Genomic DNA, 27,857 nt, shown 5'->3' on the forward strand with positions numbered 1-27,857 from the left:
AGAAAAAATACATCGGTTGCAGGTAATATTTTACAATAAGCGTAGGTAGGTAAGTACATAAAAATGGTGTCTATCTCGTACTAATTCGCGGATTAACAGGCTGATCAAATATAAATACGAAATAATATAATAAAAAAATACACACAATAATATGTTTGTCATGTTCGATTTAGGTGTACCTAATTGAATTTACATCTCAACAGGTGAACGTTTTACAGCGCGCCTCACGGTTTAGGGTCGGGACTTTTCGTAGATGTAAAAAAAGATTAATTAATGCTCGGGTAAAAAAATGACTCATATATTTATCGTTTTCTTCTTCGCCTCGCACGGATTGCTTCTTGTTTCATTATAATTTCATTAGTAAGATATGCTTCTCTTTTGATTTGGTCTTTCAGCTTTCGAGATATATCGGGGATGGTCCAATCCACGACCAGACGAGTAAGTTTAACGACATTCTGAAAAAATAAATATTTACACACTTAATTATTAACATACAATACAAATGGGTTGGTTGTATCAAGGGTATACAAGATAAGAGTATATTAGTCAAGAATATATAGGGACTTGACAAAGTCGTACTTATTTAAGAATTAGAATAATTAAAATTGTAAAATTAGAAGGAAAGAGGAGCGCGAGGCAATTATTAAAGGCTAGCTGACGTGTACCCGGCGTTAATCGACTTTTCTTTTCTTTAAATAAATATAATATCCATGTATTATATATATATAAACCTTCCAGAAGATATTCTCTAATTGATAGTGAAAACCCTATCAAACTCCGCTGCATAGTTCAGAAGAACTAAGCGTACAAACAGACAGACAAGGATAGTGACTTTTTTATTCTATTTAGAGATGTTGTAGCTAGTACCTACCTATAAAAAAATAATTATCTCATTTATTAAACACATTACTGTCCGTATATATTTTGGCAATAATACACGAAGAAAAATTACTGATTAAAAATGCTCTTCATTTTTTAAGAATATCTTCAAATTATTTATAATCCGATTAAAAGCGGGATTGCAGGCCCTTAACGAATGAATTGATAGGTTTCTTGATAAACTTTTAGTAAAATGCTAATGTATTATCATGATGTCCGAATACGTGTTCATAAAAATTTCAAAAACTTTTTCACATTTCGTCATTTTATATTATCAAGACAAACGCAGACGCATGAACACGTGTTCCGATATTATTATGAATTCACTAAAATTTTATCATAAAACGACCTGCAATCCCTTTTTTAACCGGATTACCAATAATTTGAAGAGATTCTTAATATATTAGCAATACTCATTTTGTCCGTGTACCGCCTGCGCCTGCCGGCAGCATTTCTCCATTAACCTGGCTCCGATTACAAGGCAATCTCCAGCTTTATTAAAATCTTATACTTTCGGTACGGTAACCGGATAAATCATCACAATGATAATTCAACACATCTTTAAAAAGTTATATAAAGTCATGGAAAGTGATGAAACAAAAACTTTATAAACTGGGTTATGTAGGTTAGGTTAGGTTAAAAAAAATATTTCATCGTTTCTAATGACTTTATATCACTTTTTAAAAGTGTGTTGAGTTATCATGGAACCTTTCGGTACATATTATATTAGATGTTCGTAGAATAGTGATTAAGTGAAAATACTTGTAAAGATTTTTCTTATTTCACATTTTTTTTAAACACAGTCAATCCATCATCCATCCAATACTATAGAAAAATGAGAAGTTACTTTTTTTTCACATTCCACCCACTATTTTACATTAACAAAAAATAATTTCCTTCGGGGCCTATGTCATTTTTGCGGACGCTGTGTGAAGGGTCATTTCGAGGAGAGGAAGGAGTTAACTTCAATGTTGTAGGAGGGAGGAAACACAGACGCCGGCAAATCTTTCCATAGCCGAGCTGTTGATCTCGAGAAAGAATCGTAGAAGCAACAAGTTCTTAAGTGATAAATGTCAACCCTGTACATATTTTGGGCATTTGGCGTATTTCCCGACTATGCACCAGTGCCGAAGAGATCACTAATGCTAGTTCCTCAAAGCATCTTCCATGAGAATACCGGTAGAGCATAGACAGCATTCTCACCTGACGCCTGTGCTCTAAAGATTGTAATCCGTGTTTTAAGACAGGGGAATCTATCAAAACGGACCGCCCGTTTCTGTACAGAGTCAAAGGGTAATTTTCAGGTATTTTGGTGCTCCAGACCAGAGGTGGCTGAAAAATTCAATAGTAGAGCGCAACTGCTATTTGTACAGGGTCAGCATTTGTGTACTTTATACACGATAAAAAGGTGGGATTAGCAGATGAATGAATTAAAGAGAACATCCAATTTAAAAAAAAAAATTTATCAAGTGTGGGAAACTTATTTTTTCAAATATTTCAAAGAATATAAATGGGTTACTTGAATGCATAAAATGTAAAACTATACTAATACTCTCAAATTCACTTGTATGGTTTGAGTGATAAAATTAAAAGTTATTAATGATAATGAAAATAATATGATACTTTACCTGAAAGATTACAATGAAAACCAGTCTTCCCACTAGTATATGATAGTAGAGGTCTGATTTGTCATATTTTTCACCTTTAGTTTCCCAAGGCGAATTCCTGTAGTCACGATACCGACACACCTAAAAATAAAAATAAAAAAAATAAAAAATTGACAATGGAGACCAAGCCTTCAAAAGTAATCGACGAGAGTATGTGACGAGATCGTTCGAGCCTCTTCTGTCTTTTTCGTTTTCGTACAAGACGAGTGAGAAGGAAGATGTTACATATGTAAACATTGTAGGTCGACCGTCGATGACGACATGTACGACCTCACTCTTGGGCTGCTATAAAATATTGTGTATTCACTAGACAAATATATATTTAATTATTTTAGACTGTATTTGCTGAATTAATAAATAATATTCTTTATTACACAACCATAGATTTAACCTCTCACACTTATTTGTTCGCTTTCGGGAACAGCTCATATATGTTCTCATAGAAATTGTTGTCTCCCTTACTCCCATGGTTATAATACAGTTAAACGCTTTATATTCCAATCTAGAAGTTACCAACAGCGGAAGATTTTAGTTCAGTGGTCAGACTAAAAAACTTGAGGTGAGTCATTTTAACAAACATTTTTATGTTTGGATTAAAAATTTGAGTATATCAAAAAATTATATGTTTATTTCCAACTATAAAATTTACGTTTATTTTCAACTATAAAATTAATGTTTATTTCCAATAATAAAATTTGAAAACGTATTTCATCACCTAACAAAAACAGATTTAAGTTTTCTGATATGTTGTGAAGCAATACCTTGCAAAAAAAGTTGTTTAATAAAATAAAATAATTTACGCCATCTATGAATACTGGGAATATAACTAGCGGCCCATTTAACCTTAAAGTATTTTATTGTGTAAAAACGTTTGATCAATTTTAATAGAAGTATTGAACTTCCTTCGAGTACATGGCACGCCCACTACAAATTTTATGTTATATTTCTTCAGTTTTCGTATTTAATATAATGTGAAGACCACAAGGGGAAAATAAGGAATGTCAACTAAAGACAAGATGTTTAAAAGTCCTTATTTTGTGTCTAACATTCAGCAAAGCGTTTTCATCGTAAGAATTCATTTTCTCTATTTTTGCACATACGATGATTCTTGCATTCCATAAATAACCAAGTAATCCACCATAGTTTTTGACAGCGACGGTTGTTGCTAAATCAATTTTGCAATGTGAGAGAAGCACAGTAATGCCACTAGATGGTATTGATACTTCAATAAGGGAATTTTACTGACATTCCTTGTTTTCCCCTATGGTTTATTTATATATAGGTACGCTGAAAAGCCGTACACTAAATTTTGTTTAACTTATCCTTGCTTCTCCTGAAATTGGTTAAACATTAACAAACCTTCCAAATCTTTCTGTAGAAGATGAATAATTTCATTAGCTTTTATGGGGCCTGTGTGTTTAAAAGTCTTGGTGACATCGGTTTTCTTTCGAATCGCTATAGATTTCTCTCCTTAGGATTAACAAATATATTTCAAAACATATTATTTAATGTCTCTGAACGTTGAATATGTATTACCGCCACATTTCCGAAGGTCGAATTTTCTGGGGCACCAAATTCGAAGTCATTTGTATCGAAATATGAGAGCGACTGTTCCAAGAATCCTGTACTGTTTTTGTATCCCCAATGATGATAGTAATAGCGGGGTATGAAATTCGACGTGAATGCTATGATGAAAGCCTGAAACACAAAAACGCCGTTAAAAATATTTAAAATTCCAACCTTTTTATCACACATCACACAATGGTACCTGTGGGTCTAGCAAAATGAAATCGGTAACTTTACAATATCTGTTCGATAGACGTAACTACCGATGATTTTATGCAGATTTCCCGGGCATGGTCACGCTGTTGATAGCCAGACCGATGTTGACAATGCAATAAATAAGAAATTGACGTAGATTGGCAACACGGTCAGACGGCTTTTTAAAAGTAAAAATACTGATGAAGAAACTGGTGTGGGCTCAAAGCCGTGGTTCAGTCGACAATGCTCCGAAGCAGTTTGAAGAAAAAACGCGGCTTACCGAGCCTACAACACATCTCGAACGCCCGAAAGCAGATCAGCATACAACAAATCGGCAAAGGAATGCAAGAGAATCATTAATAGGTCAAAATTCGAACACGACCTGCAGATGAGCAAAAAGCTGGCTGCCTGCCCGCATGGCAGCAGAGCATTCTGGTCCCTTGCGGGCTCAATAGGTCGGAATTTTTGCAAACCCAGTTTGCCACCTCTTACCAGACCTGACGGCTCACTAGCAAACACCGCCACCGAAAAGGCTAACTTATTAGGGAAAATTTTTGCGGAAAACTCGACCCTCGATGACGGGGGTGCTGTTCCGCCGTCGGTTCCTCACTGCGGCTTCTATATGAAAAAGCTGAGGATCCGGCATCGGGATGTACTCCACGTTATACGGGGGCTCGATGTTAACAAAGCTAGTGGACCTGATGGAATACCTGCCCTGGTATTGCAGAGGTGTACTGCGGAAATAGTTCCAGTTTTGACAGAGCTCTTCAAAATGTCCCTGAAGTGTGGCACTGTGCCCTCTGGTTGGAAAAATGCGGTCATTCACCCTATTCCCAAGAAAGGTGACCGCTCCAATCCGGCCAACTACCGCCCCATAGCGATCACATCAGTTCTGTCCAAAGTGATGGAACGTGTGATCAACAACAAACTGCTCACATACCTCGAGAAGAACAAAATTATCAACGACCGTCAATACGGATTCCGGCGGAACCGCTCGTGCGGTGATCTTCTCGCGTATGTGTCGCATGTTTGGGGGCGGTGCCTGGAACGTCACGGTGAGACCCAAACGGTCGCACTAGACATATCCAAGGCCTTCGACCGGGTCTGGCACCGAGGACTTGTCAACAAATTGCCTTCTTACGGACTTTCCGAATCCCTGTGTACGTGGATTGCTGACTTTTTAAGGGATAGGTCGATTCAGGCAGTTGCTGACGGTTTCACCTCTTCCTCACACTCTATAAATGCTGGCGTCCCACAGGGATCGGTTCTGTCTCCGACTTTGTTTTTGTTGCACATCAATGACCTTTTGACATGTGCACCGATACAATGTTACGCGGATGACAGTACAGTTCATGATAGCTTTTTGTTTGACAGGCCCCCAAAGGGCACACAAACTCCAACGGCTCGGAGGGCTTTGAAGCAGAGAATGGACGGTTATCTCGAGAGTATTTCCTCCTGGGGTAAAAATAATCTCGTCGAATTTAATGTTTCAAAGACCCAATCCTGTCTGATTACGTCTAAAAGGGATCTAAATGATAATCTAGTCTCCTTCAACGGAAGCAATCTTCCGAACAGGCCTTCCATTGATATGCTTGGTGTAACTATAAGTGACCAGCATGGGGGCTCCATCGAAGCCAGAGTAAAGCTGGCCTCTCAGAAGCTGGGCGTACTGTACAGGGCCCGCAGATACTTTAATAATACACAACTGCTGACTCTGTACAAATCGCATGTGCGCCCTACTGTCGAATTTGGCAGCCATCTCTGGTCCGGAGCCCCTAAATACCTAAAAAAAAATCCTTGACTCTGTGCAAAAACGGGCGGTCCGTTTGATAGATTCCCCAATCTTAACAAACGGACTGCAATCTTTAGAGCACAGGCGTCAGGTAGGTATGCTGTCCTTGTTCTATCGGTATTACAATGGAAGATGCTCTGAGGAACTAGCGTCATTGATCCCTTCGGCACCGGTGCGTAGTCGGGATACACGCCAAACGCGTGCCCAACATTTGTACACGGTTGACATTTGTCACATGAGAACGGGTCGCTTCTACGATTCGTTCTTAAGTTCAACAGCTCGGCTGTGGAACGAACTGCCGTCCTCTGTGTTTCCTCCCTCCTACAACATGGGACTCTTCAAGACCCATGTTCACTCCTTCCTCTCCACAAAAAGACCCTCCATACAGCATCCCCAAAGATGACATAGGCCCTGAGGGAAATTATTTTCCTCAGGGCCTCCTGTGTGGAGTTAATATAAAAAAAAAAAAATTAAAAAAACTAACAAATCGGTAAAATCATTTCAAATCCCAACACTGGAAGGAATGGAAGAAAGCACCCGGAATGAGGCAATCTAAAGTACTCATAAACGGACCGGACCCTAACCGAACCAGGCAACTACACGATATGGACAGAAACTCACTGAGGGAACTAGTAGGACTATTAACGGGACACTGCCATCTCAGGAGACACATGCAACTGTTGGGAGTGGAAAACACCAACATCTGAAGGAAATGTGAAGAGGAGGAAGAGAATCCAATTCACCTATGGTGCCAATGTCCCGCTCTGCTGGGAATAAGGCTCAGATACCTGGGAATACACAGTGTGGAACCAGAAGACATCGCCACATATCCAATGACAGCCCTGGTGAACTTCATAAAAGGGACCGGGTTACTGGCAAGGGAATGAGGTAAAATGGGAGATAGTACAATGGGCCTATGGCCTAAGTGCTCGCGGGGAACGTAAGTAAACCGCCTCCGACTTTTAAAAAAAAAAAAAAAAACAAATCGGCAATGCCGAATTGAAATGAAAGGGGAATTAATTATTTCATGGAGTCTTAAGTCATAACTAACAACTTTTGTTTCTCCAAATTGGTATCAATTGATCGCGTCTTATATAAATTAATTAAGACTGTAGATCGTTCAAACGATTTCTTTCAATTCTAAGAGCTTAGTTAGTTCAGCTCCATTAATTTCTAAGTCAGTTATTTTGCATAACGAACGACATAATCCAAAAAGTTATGCGTATTGACAGCTTTTCTTCCTGACCTTCGAGGCCGCGCTAAAGGAAGCGGCTTTTGTCTACCGACTGTCGGTATCATTTTCTGACCGTGCTCGCAAATATCGCTGACCATAGATGACAAATTTCGTCATCATCATATCGATTAAAGGTTTGATCGATCTACCGAGCTAGATAACCTGGTTCTGTGGCTTGCTTCATGTTTTGTGAGGGTTTTGGGTGTTGGATAGAATATGCAGGTGGAGAAAGGATAAGGAATAAAGAGAATTGGTTAGAAGATGTTAAGAGTTAATGTTATATGCATTTTGACTACTTGATGGCGAAGAAATACGCGCCATTTTTTTTCGGCTGATACCAATTTGTTAAGCGTCAATTATGACGCTTAACAAATATGGAAATAGATCCGGGTATTAACCCGGATCTATTTCCATACAAATTCACGGCCGGGCCTTCGAAAACCGGTGCGTGTGTCTTTGTGGTAAGAATTATTTAAATGAATGTTTATGTAACGGTGGTATTTAAAAAACTTACATTGCTGACGACCGCAACTCTTCCCAGCACGCCCATGATGTTAAACCACACTCCGATGTTCCTGGCACGAACAGGGATCGGCCTCCTGTAGCACTTCAGAAACTTCTTTGCATCCCGTCGCAGTTCCACAATGTTGACGAACAGGGCAAAAAGCGGGGCAAGCGGGAAAACAGACACAAATATAGTCACGAATCCATACTGCAGCACTGGAATAAGGAAATAAGTATTCATTGTTTTTATTACATTAGTGTAGGTTTTAATTGTCATAATAGTCATGTTATCTGGTGATAATAGTGGTCGTGATAGTGATGATAGTGATCGATAAAATCCAAGATGTGCTTAGCATCAAATCTGTGCTACTTTTCAACTACTAAGAATGCCTGAATACCGATTTCCATCGAAAGTATTCAGTGCAATTGAGAAGCGTTTTCACAAGAATAATTTTCTACCTAAATATTTTTTTTCTACTTAGCTTTCTTTGAAGTGGGAAATTCAGATTTCCACAAATAAACATATATTTCTTAGTACAAATAAAACTTTATTTTTTTTGACTCCCTTCTCAAATTTTAAGAAGCAGAAAGGTATGGTAAGGGAAAGGAGACCAAACAGGAAGGTTTCGAAGTACCTGGTTATTGAGATCTGGTCACTAAACACTGCTAAAGCCATTTTAAACTACATCCGTTTCAAATGGTAGACTTTCGTCGGGGTGATGTAGGTAGTTTTTCTCAAGATGTACTGGAAAAATCGTTCGTTATTTATTTTTTAAATAAAACGATTTGAATTTCGATTTACTTTTCGTAGAATAAAGTCCAGGCAAATCATTTGAAGTAGTGTACGTTTTAATATATTTGTGCACACTAAAAGTATTTCAAACTCGTTTAGAACAACCGTCCGCAGTCCCCTCTTACCCCGCAGTAGTCCTAAGATAGATTAAACCACTACACAGGCAGTAGTATCTTTAATCTGATTTATCTGTAATTTGTTTGAAAAACACGTATTTTTAATTACCCATTTCCAGATATTCATCAAACAGTCCTCTCGCTGGCCATTCGGCCAACTTATAATCTTCAGTCCATTGCATTTTGGATGCTGGTTTTTCCATCAGGAATTCGTCAATTGCAGATTTATTCTGAAAGAACAATTATTATCATTTTGACACGAGTCTACATTCACGTCATTACAGAACCGGGTAGTAAATTCAAAATAACAATGATATTTTTTATCATCCCTTTTTTCAATAATATCTACAAATATTTCATTGCGAAGCTCAAAAACCTCCCATAGATATAATACTTTCGGATGTAGGTAATAAAGAAATCTTATAAGTTCGTGATGTGCGGTTTGTGTCTATAGCTTCTTATCTGGCAGATCACAATGCGTTAAAATCAGAACAACTAAGAGTCATAATCTGCCAATTAGTTACGGTGTCCCACAAGGCAGTGTTTTAGGTCCAACCCTCTTCCTGATATATATTAATGAGTTATGTAACCTTGATATCGATGCCACTATTGTCAGTTTCGCCGATGTTACAGTCCTACTTTTCCGAATGGACTACCGTATAGGGTGACTTGGTCAACAGTGGATCACTTTTTTTTGGAGGCATATAACTTCAACATCATTTGAGGCATTGTAATGAAAACTTTCACAATGGTTCATTGTTTATCATTCTTGTAAATTGTAATAGTTTAAACTCCGCCATTAAATGGGAAGGAAAGTAATATGTACTTATTTGCGATGAGGGAAAATGATCCACTGTGGAACTTGGTGGTACACAGTGGATCAACCTATATTTAACAGTGGATCAAGGATGGGATTTCTTTTAAATAAAAAATTAATACTAGAAATACATCAGTTTTTATTATTGAAAGAGAATAACAAACAAAATAGCCCATGGCTAGATAAAAAATAACTGGATTTAAAAAGAAAAAAGAGAACGAAAACAAAAATCTAAAGAAGCAAAATAATTTTTCAAAACTCTTGAAATAATTTTTGAGAATTTCTTCTTGTTCCTTAGAGAACACCATATTCACTTCATAGTTAGGAACAAATTGCATATTTACTACACAGGGCGAATTTTTTTATTTATACCGCTGTAACGTAGTAAAGGCAATTTTTGTATGCTTTGCCGCTCCACGGATGCTTGAGCCTTCTGAAATTAGCTTTAATGCCTCTTCTATTTCCTCCTGTGTATGTTTGCCTATTTTTCTTTCTTCCGTCCCTTTTCGAGGCATACTATAAAACAAAAACAAAAAAAACAAACAATCAAGACAAATCAGGCATCAGTAGTACACAGTGGATCATGATCCACTGTGTAAGGTGATCCACTGATCCACTGTAGAACAACACTCCATTTTTAACTAAACATTTTATTCTGACTTTACCCTTTTGAATAAGACATATTTCTGGGTGTTAACACATGTTGTAATAACTACTGATAACAACTAAAATATGGAAAAATTTATCATGGAAAAAATAATGAAATGGTACGCAAAAATATACTTACGTGATTTTTTTTCTCCTACCACAAAAACACTAAATACAGCACCACACGTCTATTCGCCTACGGAGCCGGACAAGTACCGACTTGTTTAGTAGCATGAAGGAACACCTACCTAAGAGCCGAACACACATGCAAACACACTAAGAACTTTCGAGATATTGGAGTGATCCACTGTACCATACCGATCCACTGTAGACCAGGTCACCCTACGCCAAAGCGGAGGAAGGAATTCAAAAGGTAAAACAGTGGCTCGCTTCTAATTCACTAACTCTGAATATACCTAAAACAAAATACTTACTGTTTAGTCTCACCAATATCCCAATGTCATACCTAACTCTAAAAATACACGTTTGCAAAAATTCTCCCCTTGACCGGAATTGTGACTGCCCATGCCTAGAACAAGCAATCAATATCAAATATCTAGGACTAACCTTTGACACACACCTAAATTGGAAACAACATATCTATAACATTACAAACAAAATTCGTAAATCTTTTTACTTTTTCAAACAAACACGTAATTTCCTTGACCTTAAACATTTAAAATCAGTATATTTCTCACTATGCCAATCACACATAGAATATGGAATTTTAGCTTGGGGTAATACTTCTTCTAGTGCCCTCGACCCCATTATTAAAGCACAAAAATTAATCATAAAAATAATTCTCAAACTTCCTCTTTCTACCAGCACTGATACTATCTTCAATACTATCAACGTTATGGACATAAAACAGCTCTTTGCAAGATCCATCTTGATTAATTTACACCAAAACAGCAAAACACTATACAAACCAACTCAAACGATACACAATACCCGAGCCAAAAATAAAGAACTTCTCCAAACTCCTTTTGTTAGAACCAATTTTGGGCAAAAACTTTTTAAATACACAGCTTACAAACTATACAATACACTACCAGCCTCGATTAGACAAACAGAGTCAATAACCAAATTCAAACATGAAATAAAGAAATGAATAACAAGTATTGGGCGTCCCACTATCGCAAACATCTGTAAACCAAATTACACGAAAACAATAACAAAAATTCAAATACAAAATAAAATATAAGAATCAATAATTTTATAAAAACCCCTTTGTAACTACGTCCTCCAACTAAATGCATTTATATTACACATATTTACAATATTGTCGTACCTGTACCTACTCTTTATATCATCTATCTATTGAATCCATAGTTTAAAATGTATACAACTTTGTAATTTGTATTTTGATTTTGATTTAGTCATGCATGTAAATATTCTTTAAGTATCTGAATACGTCTGTCTCGACACAAATGTACCCTAGTGAGACAGATGTCGATAAATACAAGTAAAAAACTTTATATTCATAGATAAATAAATAAAAAATAAAAAATACAATTTCTTGAAAAAGAAAATATCAATTAGTTTCTGATATTATTATTATCTATCTATGAAGAATTTATTTACCTGAAATTCTTTAAAAGGTACTTACCCCAAAGTGTCTACGCTTGGCATCTACTGCTAGCGCGTACAATTTCAATATAAATTCCCAAAAATATGATAATAATTTTCTCCCCACCATTATGATTATCAGTTGAATGAACAATTCATAAAGACACCCATGAGGACTGCACTATAAACAGAAAAAGAGCATTGTATAATACAGATTAGATAGTAGTAATTTATTTCTCCCCCATTCATTAAAATGTTTTCTATTTAGGTATAAGATTCAACTTTCTGGTATTTACTATAGGTACAATGAAACCTAAGTAATACATAAAAATTCAACTATAATAATTACTATGTGGTTAGATATTACAATACTAGCTGTACCCCGCTACGCGTTGCTGAGGCACAGTCTGGCTGTGCAGATAGAGAAAACATAGCGTGTGTGGCTTTTACGCCTAACAAATGTCACATCTATTTAAAATAGGTATCTATATAAAAACACACGCGTATTCAAATGCAACGTTGCGTTGTGTCGAAATTTCAAAGCAAACGGCGAAGAACTTTCGGAGTTTTTGATTTTGAACATACGAACATTTACACTTTTTAATTAAGTAGATAGATAGGTAGATATCAATATAAAATTTAGTTGAGGGACTTTTGTTGTTGATCAATTCCACCACTTTGTGACAATGAGCACCTTAGCGCGCTGGCACACAGCAGCCGGGTGCGGGGCTGGAACCTGCCGGTTATTTCTGCACCCGCTGCCGGGCGCTTTTTCCCACCCATGCTTCCAGGGCTCCTGTACGAGTCTGTCGTGGAGTCACGCCCAAATTCGAACTCATACGATGGAATATTCAATGTTATTTCTAACAGAATTTAAAAAAAAACACGTGAATGAGAATATCGATCCCTCCCGACGAGAAAATGTCAAGAATTAAATTAACGAAAGCTTAAAAATTGATCATATTCATTGCATTGCTTATTACAGTCAGTGAGAATTTTTCTACCACGATGCTAGGCACATGCTCGTGTTGTTATTGGTCTCCCTACTGATAAAATGAACTGCAAATTTTTTTAATTGAATACTAATTTGTCTGACCGGCCGGCCGCGGTGCTGGCTATGCTTCCAGTTTCCTTAAACCTGAATGATCTCCATCAGCGTAGGCCGGGAACTGACTGTGCGCTTAGGATATGCATGTTACTTTGTTTCAAAATTCACCATAATGTCCCGTCACCACATTTAGGAACTTCCATAATATACTGCAATGAACTTTAAGAAAATAACTATTGCCGTGAGAAAAGAAATCCGTGTGCGCCTGGTCTTATTAGTGGTAATTGGCTAGAAAAATATGCAGGCTGTGGAATATGTGAAAATTCTAAAGTATTTTAGGTAGAATTTTTTATGTGACTTACCTCTTCTTGCCGTATTCCAAATATCTTATTATAATTTGAAGGATGCCCGATTAACTTTCCCTTAACTAATGCAACGTAAAATATGGACGAGTAATAGTTCACGAATTTGAACATGTACATTTTTAGAGTCAGACTGTCGTCTACCTCCGTTTGTGTCCTTAGCATTTCAAGGTTTGTCAAATACCAGGCCAACTTGATGTATAAGTAATTGAGGGTTGTAATGAGTAGCAGATTTAGTATGGCCCCGCTGGAGGGGATGATGACGTTTCTGTATATCAACATGTTTTCCTTGCCACTAAAGAAACCACGGCTTGTTGATAGAGACATTCTGTATATGATCAGACTGAAGACGGCTCCTAAAGCCAACAATACCTAGAAAATGTAACATTGATTAATTAAAATTATTATTATTTTTAATTTCAATGAATGTTAGTTTTTCCCAAACATTTTATGAGGGATAACAAGACTCGAATAAAGAGATTATCAGTAAAGAATTGGGGAAGAAATAATAGATAAGTTTTTGAAGGCATATACAAAACAAATGTTAAAAAATTTGGACGCAAGGCTTCAGCTACTTCAAAATACACTATCCAGGGTTGCCCTCTATCATTTGACAAACGACACGCGTCATGTACAAAGTCATTCATAATCACATCCCTACGCTCCATCTCTTTAGATCTCTCGCCATTCGCCCTCAGTCCATCCCGTCCTGTTCCATTGCTCTTCCACGCAGTATATCCACCTCTTCCTGCCTCATAGACAACTTTGATAGACCAACCCATCAGGGAAAAGGGAACAAAACATGTTGCGCGGAGCGCGGAGGGGACATGATTATCTCCCTTTTTGTAATTTGTCAATAAATTAATATTACAGTATATAGGTAATTCACATTTTAATATCACCATTAAGTCCACAAAAATAAAATTTGCATTCAAATTACTAGTCCTTTTTTAAAAAGCAAGCAAATTGATGACTGTGTAAAAACTGTACTACGAATCCCAAATCGAGTGAACAAAAGTTCGGACTTTTTTCCAAAAGAATATTTTGAGTATTTCGTTACAATATTTAGTACATAGTTATATACTTTACAAATGTGTTAAAATTTACCCACGTCACCCATTTTTTGCCTCGTTATGCAACCCGATTTGAAGGCGGTTCGGTTTTTTAACCAATTTTACGACGATCCTGTCCAGTCCCCCACTATACTGCGCTGCAAACCGTTGCCCTTTTCTGGGTCTGGTTATTTAAATTTTTGCTCTTCGGCGTTCAACGTGCCGCAATACGAATTATGATGTAGAATATTCAAAGCATTCTCGTACCCCCCTGGTGCCAAGAATATGGTCAAATAGTTTGCCTACAGCTCGTCGAAATGATACACGGATTTCATGTTAGGGCAAGTCTACCAATGTCTATGGTCTGCCACTTGGTCGCTTCCACTGTTACACAAACATGGTCACAATTTGTGGAGCCTTTCAGAACTTTAGTAGCAGTCTTTAGTCTAAATATATGATTATATGCTGATTTTCGAGTTCATTGCTAAAAAATTAATTCCCCCTATCAACATTTTAATAAAATAAAAGTAGGTACAGGTACTTACTAAAAACAGCACAATTGAATAACTCAATATCATATGAGGTACTTTGACCCTCCATAGAGGAATGGCTGGCTCCATGATCTGCGTGACTACGTTGCGCTTGGTCTTCTTGGCATCCTTCAGCATGGCGAGGTACTCGGGCCGCGGGTGCTCTGCCTCGAGGTCGAACCCCGTCAAGCCCCACTTGTGCGTTATCTCGGCGGAGTAGCGCTTCCACTGCTCCAGATAAAGAGCGCCTGGTGAATGTTATAAACGCTAATAATAGAATAAGGAGATATGGGTCATGAACCTTTTCTGGTATGAAACCGCGTTCACAAAAGTGTTGCCAGCATGGTTCACCCATGCTACTCCATATCGCATCTACGCATATCGGCATCCCGCCACTTTGAGATGCATGGTGCACCTAGGTAAGTAAAACCGACTCTTGCAGGGCAAGCCAACGTGCCCTAACAGCCCCGTGACTAGCCTACTCTTTCCGCCCAGCCGCTTAAACTCTGTGAGGGAAAGACCGATTCTTGTGTGGCGTGATGGAACGACGCTTCATTCGGCCAGTCTCGTGACTCATCGGCGCCTTATTATTATTCAAAATGAACCCATTTCTTTCGATTACAACTGATGATTAAACTTAACCGCATCGTTTAAACCATTTTTAATAAGTAATATATTGCTTCTGTGTATATTTAAATAATAATAAAAGAATTGACTGGTGTTGATGTACAAATTATTTGTATTTCTTTGTGTATATTTTAATAAAAATGAAAAATAAAGTATTATCAAAAATACAAATACGTTTTTTCTTTCATTTTCACTTCCTTCAAAAAAACCCATTTCTATATTTCAAATCTTTCAGGCGTCCCGTTACTGCAAATTTTTCAACCTATACACCAAACGCATAACTTTCGTTAAAAGTCCTCGTAGTTTTGGTCTTAGCTCAGCGACAGTCGTGAAGCTTCACGTCACATCTCACTTATTTCTATTATCTACGTTTTATTGACGTATTTTGCTATATGCACGTCACTTCCAAAACTAGTAAAAATAAAATAAAACGTAGCGATAGTAAGTCATGACATGACGATCTTTGGATTTCGTGTTTTGTATCACCTTATATCATGGATACCCACTTTATCATATTAATGTTTTCTTAATCTCCTGTCACCATTCCGTATTTATTTTTTTAATATTGATAATTAATTGTATGAATTTTGTCTAATTTATAAATACATCTATTAATTTAACTGTTGTTTCTATGAACTCGCAGTTCTATGAAATCAGATTACATTACAGCAATTAATATACGAAATAAATGTCAGTCCTATCCGATCGGCAATCGGCGAGATTGGTCGAATTGTCGACTCCAATTCCTGGGTAGGAAGGTTCAATCCTCATATGAACCAATTTATTGAAGTGAAACTTCTTTACGCGCGTCATGCATTTTCGAGGACCGGAGTAAAACCGACTCATGACCGTCACGAAAAACCGTGATCATTTGGTGGTGGGGGTACTGGACTCCCACTACCACTCACCGTTCACTGTCGCTCTCTCACCGTAGTCGCTTACTGAGGTGAGGGAGCCACTGACGAAGGTTCTCTCTCTCTATTCTCTCTTTTCCTCTCTCTCTAGCCAACGACGCCACGCCAGGCATCAGCTGCTTGCTTCGTGTACTGCGCGGTGAGTGTAATACGAGTGAAATACGTAATTCATTGTGGTTTATTCGATTTGGAACAGAGTTTTAGTGTCAAAAATGAGTAGTGACGAGAAATCGTAATCGAAATTTTTAATTGTAGATAATATTGTTGTGTATGTAATATTTAATAATTGTAAATAGTATTGCATAACTGTAAATAAATTGAAAAATTTTGGAACTGTACTTATATCGAAATTCATTCATGTATAAGAAAATATTAAAAAGAGAAAATCTATGCTTCGTGGTTGAATTATTTGACCTATAATCTTCAAACTAACGTAAGACAGAAAAAAGAGAGAATGAAATGAAAAGAGAGAGAGAAGAAGAAAAGTTTCACTTCCGTTGTGCGTAGGCTTGCCACACACTGTATTTTTTTTTCAAACATTTAAAATAGATGTATCATAGTAAGATCATACACTCTGAAATCGGATGACATTTGAGCGGGTAATGTAAGAAATAAATATCGGTCCTACGCAATCTGGATTTTGCTTTGCTTTCTTTTTTCCGACTTTATATCCGGATTAAGTCTTCCCCACAGGAAAAACTAAACCCTTCCACACACTTTTCCACAAATGATCATCTAGTCAATCCATATTATGCAAGTGCATTATATAAGCATAGTAATTACAAAACAATACACGAACAACACGTCAACTCACCAGGGATCAAATGGGAAAATAATTCACCGACTCCAGATATTTTCATATCAGAGGGTTCGTCTCGGTAGAACTCCTAACTGGGCCTATAAATCCTACTGATACCTAAACATAAATATTTTTTAAATCTTTCGTAATCCTACATGTATTTAAAATTACTGATTTTTGCATGTTTATATATAAATTCTTTGACAGGTCTAATACGCCTATATTTTGAATGAGAGAGCTAGGTATAATGCCAGAAGCCGAAATAACAAATGGTAATATTTGTATAGTCTGAGAATGCCAAATTCTTTTAATCTCATTTTCTTAATCTGTGTATTTTCTTATTTTTTTCACAAACAGATTTTTAAATATTACAGGAATTTGGAATAGCGACATCAATGAAATAAGTTATTTTTTTTTAAATTTTACTTGTAAAACTATATCGGGTCTATATTTTGTATGACTAATCGTTCTGTCTGTTAGTATAGTTTTAATATATTTTATAAAATTCATTTTCTAAAAATGAATTTGGTTATTATTCATAATATGGTACCATATTACGGCAGTCAATCTATGTTTAATTACCAAACTTTGGTGAATTATTTTGAAAACTTGATTGTGCCTAAATGTATACTCGGACGGCGCTAATACAGAACATCCCGATAAAATATTTTCTATAGTTTCCGGAAAAACCAAACATTTTCTATATAAATCATCAATTTTATTTGTATCTTTGATTATATGCTTCCTATAATTTTTAATAATAATGACTATATCGGAATGGCAAGCATTAATTAATACTTCTATTTCTGCGCTCAACTGTCCAATACTCAACTCAAATATGACGAAATTTTGTCAACACACGTTTGGTTGCGATAATTGAAGTGTTTTGCATGAATAATTTTATTTGACCAGGAATTTGATAATTTCTGATTGGGATTTATAAAAATGTTCTCGTTGTATAAATTTAAATGTGTATTGTTTCCATCTGCCTTGCAAATTTTTTTGTGCATTTCTGAGTTATTAGCTTTCCCATGGAAAAAGTTCTTAGCATTTCTACCTGATTGTGTTTCAAAGAAGTTATTTTGACTATACCTCTACCTCTTAAATTTCTAGGTAAATTAATTCGTTATTTATCTGAATTCGGATGATGGCAATTAAACTTTGGTAGCGTAGTTCTCATTAATCGTTCTAAGTTATCTAAATCTCTATTGGACCATTTAATTTTGATTTTTTGTTACTGCCTTATGTTTTGTATAACTATATATGTGCCAGTATGTATCAGAAAAATTGCCAATAAAAAAAAATAAAAATAAAAATTATTCCAAATGGTACGTAAAAATAATAACTTTTATATTTTTATACACAAATGAATTTTTAATAAACAGGTAACAGTTAAATAAACATACTTACTCCAAATCGCCATGAAAAAAGCGAACGCTAAATTGTAGTTATTGTCAAAAAGGTATGTAATTTTGGCCTGAATGCACGAATCACTCAGTTTCCAATAGTCACACCCATCGCTGTTGCAGTGGGGACACATTATCACGTTCAAACTGCTATTGCAAATATCATTGCTGAAAAAACATAATTTAATTAGTTTATAATTTACAAATAAAATATAAATTTCAAGTTTGAATAAATATATTGCATTTGACGGAACTAGAGTCTAGAATTATATTACGATATATTACACATTTGCCAGATAAATAAAAAATACTTTATTGTTACAAAAACATCATAAAAACCGGGGAAAGTGCGATGAATTACTAGCGAATCCGCGGTGGATTTGTCGGCGCACTAGGTACAAACATCAGAAATCCACGGTGGATTTCTCAGCCTACTAAGGGTTAAAAAAAATATTTTTAAAACACAGAAACTTTCTCAGTTTACGAATAATCAGAAAATATTAGAAATTCTCCTACTACCATCACACTAGTTAAAATAACAGAAAAAAATTGTCAAGAATTGTTTTGAGGGGACCGTTAAAATGTTAATTTCGTCGATTTGATCTTTGAGACTTAAGAGTGAGGGCATTATTTAGGGGCGGCTAGTACCCACTAAAGGTGTCATAGCGGTAATGAAAATTATATTTGACAAACAACACATAGTTTTAGTTAACAATGATTGACCTACCTATAAACATCGTTGTGAAGAGTGAACACTCCCATCATGAAAGACACAAAGCCGAGTATCGAAGCCCAAATCAACATGTACGTGTAAAATCCCAGCCATGTGAAGTATAGGGCAAACTTTATCCCGAAGTAATCCTTTATTCTGTCTATCGGTTGAAAATTCTTCCAGTTCTTCATCTCTGCCCATTTTAATGTGAGATAGTACCTTTTTGTATCAGGTTTCATGTAGTGCCCCTGAAGAAAATATTGAAATTTAAAGGAATATTCTCTCACTTTGTATGCCGTGCAAAAAATTGTACATTAATTTCACATCTTTGGGTATGCTGTTATGAGGTTCTATTTGAGGAGAGAAAGGACGACTCTAGGAGGGCGAAAAAAATGAGAAAACACAGAGGCTGGCAAATCCTTCCACAGACGAGATGTTGAACTCAAGAACGAGTCATAGAAACAACCCGTTCTCACGTGACTAATTTAAGCCGTGTACAGCAAGTTGGACGTGCTTTTGGCGTATTTCCATCGCTCCGGTTCCGAAAGGATCACTGATGCTAGTTCCTCAGAGCATCTTCCATTGAAATACCGGTAGGACTGCATGCTCACCTGACGCTTGTTCTTTAAATATTTTAATCCGTTTGTTAAGAAAGGGGAATCTATCAAACGGACCGCCCGTTTCTGCACTAATTTTTAAAGATTTTTTCATTGGGGCTCTAAACTAGAGATGGCTGCCAAAGTGAACAGTGGGCTGTACACGCGATTTGTACAGTTGTGTAATATTAATAACATTATAAAATAATCTTATAAAATTAAAATGAAAATAATTTTATTTAAGATTCAAAATCTCCGACTTACGAACTCATTTTGGTTTATTATAAAATGTGACAAATTAATTTTTGTTTAAATGATAAACAATTAAATATTTATCACTGAAATTTTCAAAATAAAATTTTAAAAAAATTTACGAAGCTGGTATTAAGCGGGAATTTAAACCTTATTATCATCTGCACAAGGAGTGTTATGGAGAGCGGCCAGATTCCAAATGTTACACGCCGCAAAAAAATGAAAATCCGAGTATTGTGGGAGGAAAAACTTACGCAAGCAAATTAAAAGAAATCCCGGAATCTAAATTTTCACTAATTATAAAAAGTGAAAATGACAACATGACTGCAGACGTAATAACACACCAAATTGTCAAAAAAATTAAAATTGTTAATTTGGGAATCGCTGTAAACGGAGTACGTAAAGCCGCACAAAATAAACTAATGATATCCTGCCCGACAAAAGCCCACGTAGAGAAATTGACAGAAGAAAATAACAAAACAATTAAAAAACAGATGGTCGCGGAGGAATTAAAAAAGAAAAAACCAAAATTTTTCGTTAGAAACTTACAAGCAGATTTATCTGAAGAAGTAATAATTGAGGCCTTAAAAACACAAAATGAAGGTATAAAAGATATGATGGAAAATAACCCAAAAAAGACGATAAAATTAGTAAAAATGTTCAAACCTAAAAACCAAAATGGACTTACGAACTACATACTGGAAACAAGCGGATTTAACAGAACACGTGTAGAAGATGCAAACCCTATAACGCAGTGTTTCCATTGTCTTAAGTTTGGACATACGGCAATCAAATGCTTCAACAAAGAAAAAAGTGCAACGTGTTTGCATTGCGCAAAGGACCATGAATGGAAGGAATGTACAAATAAAGTGCAACGTGTTTGCATTGCGCAAAGGACCATGAATGGAAGGAATGTACAATTAAAGTGCAACGTGTTTGCATTGCGCAAAGGACCATGAATGGAAGGAATGTGCAAATAAAGTGCAACGTGTTTGCATTGCGCAAAGGACCATGAATGGAAGGAATGTACAAATAAAGTGCAACGTGTTTGCATTGCGCAAAGGACCATGAATGGAAGGAATGTACAAATAAAGTGCAACGTGTTTGCATTGCGCAAAGGACCATGAATGGAAGGAATGTACAATTAAAGTGCAACGTGTTTGCATTGCGCAAAGGACCATGAATGGAAGGAATGTGCAAATAAAGTGCAACGTGTTTGCATTGCGCAAAGGACCATGAATGGAAGGAATGTACAAATAAAGTGCAACGTGTTTGCATTGCGCAAAGGACCATGAATGGAAGGAATGTACAAATAAAGTGCAACGTGTTTGCATTGCGCAAAGGACCATGAATGGAAGGAATGTACAAATAAAGTGCAACGTGTTTGCATTGCGCAAAGGACCATGAATGGAAGGAATGTACAAATAAAGTGCAACGTGTTTGCATTGCGCAAAGGACCATGAATGGGAGGAATGTACAAATAAAGTGCAACGTGTTTGCATTGCGCAAAGGACCATGAATGGGAGGAATGTACAAATAAAGTGCAACGTGTTTGCATTGCGCAAAGGACCATGAATGGAAGGAATGTACAAATAAAGTGCAACGTGTTTGCATTGCGCAAAGGACCACGAATGGAAGGAATGTACAAATAAAGTGCAACATGTTTGCATTGCGCAAAGGACCATGAATGGAAGGAATGTACAAATAAAAATGAAGAAGAAAAGTGCAGCAATTGTATCTTCCAAAACAAAAATCTCAAGATGAACCTAAATACTAACCATGAAGCAAATAACCCAACCTGCCTCTACTTCAAAAAAATGATGTTTATCGCCCAAAGTCATATGGAATATGACTAGGTATGTTAGTACTTAAAAAAATATATATTTATTTAAATGAAAATAATGTTAATAACTATTATTTTATATTACTACTTCTTATCACCTTCTTCCATGCGAAAATTATCACTAAACATATATTTAAATGTATTGTCCTATTACCAAAGTGTTAACAAGAGCATACTGAAATTTATTCTAATGCTCCAATATACTTATATATATTATGTAGAGTTATTATACTCGTGGTGACCACCAGGGGGGTATAACTCCGAGAAAAAAGTGGGTCAGAAAAAAATACACGGAAATCTCTATGGCTATGTGACGTATATTTTGCACAAACCAGTGCGCAGTTCATGCATGTTATTCGCCGCTGTCAAAACATGAAAATGTCGAAAACTGTCAAAAACGAAGTGCGATGTGAAAGGATGTACGGACACTACATCAATTCGACATAGGTTTCCGAGCTTTAAGGAGTGCCAGGTTCTGTTTCGCGAATGGTCAATAAGGATTAATAGATTAGAATTTATTCAGAACCCGATATTGACGACGTACGCAAGAGTGTGTGCATCGCATTTTGCAATTGATTGCAAAAGATCCACTGGTGCGTTAAGAAAGCGCGCATTGCCAACACTTAATCTTCCAGGTACGAATCTCTCTTTGTTTGTTCCTAATGTATTGTATAACTTATCTTAATTTAACCTCAGAATTGAATCTATTTTTGTTTTTAGACCGTACCTGTGACGAGAGTATTGTGCCAGGATTCTACAGCGCGTATAGTGATGCACTCCAAGATCATGATTAGATTTTACAAGGTACAAATGTCTTCTATATTACATTGACTTACCTTATTAATTTTATTCATATTATTATTTCCAACGTTTTTATTTCAGAGCGTAATTTCTTCCCCAAACCTAGCGGTGTGCCCGTTGCTGCCAAAAGGGTGTCAGAAGATAGTGAAGGTACATATCTGTTTTATATTAAGTGGAAGGAAATAGTGTTCTATGGTTTGTTTTGCTTATTTGATAAATATTTTTATTTCAGGGCGTAATGTCTTCCTTCTTCCTTCTTATCAGGCCAAAGAAATTCTCTTTTCTGATGAGGAATACTGACCTTACATATAATATTTTGTAAAACATATACGTATAAATGTAACTCGTATTAAAACGAAATACAAAAATCTTCTGTGTTTTTAATTTTTCTGTTAAAATCAGAGAAATATCAAAATTCGATACTGTCGTAAAAAGAACATTTCATATTTGATAATCTTGTAAATGTTCTTCCTTTATTTAAAGGATTTTAAGTCATTTTAGTTTATTTTTACGACAGGTTGATTGTTCATCTCAGAACAAGATTTTAGGCTAGTGAATGGGGTTGGCTCCGAATGAGAATTATATTGTCTATGGTTACGCCTTTTTATAGTTTCCTCTATCCTAGTCGATGGTGAGTATGGCGTGTGATGACGTATATTTTACAGTAGCAGTATTTTATCTTTGGTAAAATTTAGGACGCATGGGCTCAGTACAAAAAACCCGAAGATATTGATCTAGTGAGTGGTTCATTTATGGTGACCACCATAAACATATTCCAATTATTTAATCTACCGTGCTCTGAAATATACATCAATAAACAATGCGTACTGGAAAGGTTCATTACTGTAATAATATCTACAAATATTATATGTTTATTTAAATTCTTACACATTTTTATAAATTATTGCTGCAATTTAAAATATTATTCAAAATGGCGAGTTAAAAGGAGAATTTGACATCTCTGAAAATGCTTATGAACGCACGCGAAGTTTTGAGAACTGGATTATCAAAAAACATGTTTCAGGAAATAATAATTTAACTGCAATCAACTTAAATATTCGATCCTTATCAAAATATTGGGATACGTTTCTTGTCGTTATCTCTAGCTCTCTGAGTAATATTGATATAATCACGCTTTGTGAAACGTCGATTAATGAAAATGATATACATCTACACAAAATATTGGGATTTAGTTCTCATTACTTTTATCGAAAAAACAAATCGAGAGGCGGGATTATTTTATATGTGAAAGATCACCTAACATTTGAACAAATTAACATAATGCCAACTATATTTGAATGTGTTTACGGAACTATTACTGTCAAAAAACATAAACGTCTACATATATTGGCAATATACAGACCACCTAATTCAAATAAAAAAATAATTCTCGAAGAGCTGGATGTTATATTGGGAAATATTGAAATTAAAGTATCCGTTATGGTACTTGGGGATACGAACATAAACTTATTAAATTATCAGGAACCAATTGTGATGCAATACGAAAACATTATGGCTAAATTTGGATTTTTTAAATATATTAATGATGTGACCCGTGAAGCCATACTAACTAACTATGTAACGGCTACATGTCTAGATCATATCTATGTAAGAGAGAGAAAGAGACAAATTAAATCAGCTCATGTGTATGTGAAACTATAATAGCGGATCACTACCTTATTGCAACAACGATAAATCATAAATCAATAAATTGCACCATACGATATATACTGTAATATCAGAAAAAAAAGTTAACCTACTTATTGAAATCACTGATTGAAATGAAATACTAAACATAACGGAACCCAACTTAATATATGAAGAAATTAAATCGAAATTCAAATATATTTACGAAAAAAGTACTGAAACAAAATCAAATACAAATAAACAGCGTAATAACCAAAAGGGCTGGATAAATTATAGTCTCATTGAAAAAATACAAGTACGTGACACATTATGGAGAAAATGGAAAAACATGCCTAACAATAAAATATATGAAATCGAATTCAAGAAATACAGAAATAAACTAAATAAAAAAAATTAAACACAAAAAAAATACTATGATAACAAATTTAAACATTGTTTCAAGGACATTAAAAAAACAAGGAATGAAGTAAATCAAGTATTGGGTAGGAAAAATAAATCCGATTGTGATGAAGTCACATCTAAATATTTCTTGAATTCCCAAACTGCGGATGTGGTGGCAGAAAACTTTGCAAAATTCTTTGACAAGGGTGTAAATCAGTTATTGCACGAATGCAATGTTCGAGCGTCTGAGTTGAAGCAAGAACATTTGCAACATTCAATGTACCTACCAAGAGCTAATGCAGAACAAACTGAATGCATTATCGGAAGAATGAAAAATTCAAAGACACCGGTGTATGATCTAAAAAAACATGATAAATTATTTGGTCCTATAATTACTCACCTAATTAACAGAATTATTGACACAAGTCACATTCCAGCTGAACTAAAATGCAGCATCATAAGGCCCATTTTTAAAAATGGAGATCACACTGTAATAAATAATTATAGGCATATTTCCTTATTACCCGCATTAGAAAAATATATATCTATAAATTTGGATAGTATGTGGGCATTATTGATGAATGTCAGTATGGCTTCCAAAAATAAAAAAGCTGTGATAAACTGCTCGAAAAATTTTCCAATTATATACTTAGCTTAACTCAAAAAAATATGAACTAGTATTATTTATTGATTTCTCAAAAGCTTTCGATACACTCAGTCATACACAATTAATTAATTAATCAAGGTACTCGAAATCATAGGATTCCGTGGTAAACTCCTATCATTTTTCAAAAACTATTTAACAAATAGAAAAATGTATGTAATTATTTTGAATGTAATGAGTAATTTTAGATTTATTAAATCAGGAGTGCCACAAGGGTCAATTTTAGGACCAAAATTATACATTATATACATAATTGCCATGTCTAAACTTTTTTAAATAGCCCGTAGATTCATTTTTGCTGTTGATACTGCACTAGTTGTCTCTAATGAAAACCCTGAAATAGCTATTCAAGAATTACAAATAGACTTAAACGAGCTACTTAAATGGTCTCATGATGTAGGACTAATTATTAATGTCAAAAAAACTAAATGCATGTATATAAGATCACCGAGCTTGAAAATGTGGAATTTACCTAAAATAACTGCACATAATTTTGAATGTATACATAAAAAAATGGATAATATTTGCTGCTGTGAAAAATTTGATTTTACAAACGAATATACTTACCTTGGCATAATCGTAGACAATAACTTTAAATGGGACAAAAGTGTGAGTGAGGCGAGTAATTTTTATAAATTAAAATTTGTATTGCCTCGATGTACTCTCAAACTTATATATCATTCTATGGTCGAATCAATACTTAGATGGAATTCGAACTTGGGGACGCTCGAGTAATATTAATATTAAATACATTCAAAATCTACAAACTGCTATAATTAAAAAAAATGTTAAACCTAGCATTTACAAACAAAGAAACAACTTTAAATTACTGTATGGCTACTTCCAAAGGGCTTCTCTGGTTTATTATAATTATGGATAATGCGGGAGAAAATGTGTACAAAAAGTCATTGGTGCATAGTCACAAAACAAGATTTACTGAAAAAAAGGCCTAAAAATTCCACTAATATCAAATAAGTATGGTAGTACAACACTTAACTATTTGATACCTGTGATTTATAACAAATTTAACGAAAACTTAAACTTAAAAAATAATGAGGAACCCTGCCCTAAACTGACAAAAAAGTGGTTAATACATGAACAAAACATTTATCTATCCTAAACATTACATTTGGTATTAATATTTAAACTTAAGTTAATGTGTATTATGTTATAACATTAAATGGTAGAACCTACAGACAAGCTGATTGTCACAGCTTTGTGGGACTACCCATATCTTATATTGTATTAAATTTAATTATATACAATTTAATAAATAAATAAATAAAAAATTAAAAAATTAAAAAATTTTCAATTTGAAATATGAGATTGACAAATATGACGTATAATAATTATATTGTATAATAAAACGCAAGTTAAAAGATTGTAAATAAAAAAAATAAAAAACACTCCTTGAGCAGACGGCAATAAGGTTTAAATTCCCGCTTAATACAAGCCTCACGAAAAATGTTTTTATTAAATATTTAATTGTTTACATTTTTTTAAATTTGATTTGTCACATTTTATAATAAACCAAAAGGAGTTCGTAAGTCGGAGATTTTGAATCTTAAAGCAGTTTTTGTTGATACTTAATTTTTTTTCTGAAAATGTCGATTATTTTTAATACCAAGAGGTGTTCTACTTGGAATTTTTAATTGAATCCTCTAAATGTTTCTAATTAATCAAAATTTTAAAACAACTACACCTTATTTCACAATACTTCATAGTTCTTCGCCACAAATAGAATATCATAATTTTTTAATGAAAATTTAGTACATATTTTTATTTTTTATTTTTTTTATATCCTAGATAAAAAGAAAATTATATTTTCACTTATTTAACTAGAAATAACGAATAATAATAAAATAAAGTTAGACTGAAGATAACCACAAATAACTAAATTAGATACAAATTGTTATGTTGATAAGAGTATACCTTCGCAAGAAAAATCTGTTGGTATACTTAGGGCAGTTGATTATAAACTAATTTAAGTAGGTATAAATCTGTGGGTATATTCAGAACAGTTGATTATAAACTAATGTAAGTAGGTATTATGACTTACATCATGTAAAGGATAGCCCATTTTATAGGACCCGTTTGCTAATAAGCGTTCTATCCCGAAATCGTAGTTAAGTACCTCGCTGATTTGGTACTTCGTTCTGACCAATATAAATGCGACAACACTGATCCTCAAAGATTGAGGGAAGAATGAAGGATCATCGACATTAAATCTGAAAATAAATAATTACACTTCCTAATTTTGTTCACGTGTTTTATAAGCAACATCATTGCTGCCGATGAAAAGCGATTTACTCGAATCGTAATTGTGGAAAAATATAATTTTAAAATTGTTTAAAAATTTATAATTTACTTACAGATAGTCTTTGCTTCGGCTGTATTCGGCTGTTATTTCATATTTGTCCAGATTAGATTCAATCGGATCCAT

General features: G+C 34.9%; 1 protein-coding gene across 1 annotated transcript; it reads right to left on the bottom strand.

Annotated features, from left to right (window-relative positions):
- Positions 1-104: 104 nt before the first annotated feature.
- Positions 105-27,857, bottom strand: LOC149423450 (anoctamin-2-like). The gene is made up of 12 exons (XM_089632242.1): positions 27,787-27,857; positions 27,474-27,642; positions 19,246-19,478; positions 18,523-18,686; positions 14,788-15,020; positions 13,191-13,562; positions 11,821-11,961; positions 8,856-8,976; positions 7,848-8,053; positions 4,083-4,244; positions 2,508-2,627; positions 105-455 (listed from the first exon to the last, which is right to left on the bottom strand). Exons 1-12 carry the CDS (start codon positions 27,855-27,857, stop codon positions 303-305), a joined length of 2,145 nt encoding a protein of 714 aa, XP_089488368.1. The 3' UTR covers positions 105-302.

The sequence above is a fragment of the Hesperophylax consimilis genome, chromosome 5 (assembly GCF_061612785.1).
Source record: "Hesperophylax consimilis isolate HC1 chromosome 5, BYU_Hcon_1.0, whole genome shotgun sequence".
In the NCBI taxonomy this organism is placed as follows: domain Eukaryota; kingdom Metazoa; phylum Arthropoda; class Insecta; order Trichoptera; family Limnephilidae; genus Hesperophylax; species Hesperophylax consimilis.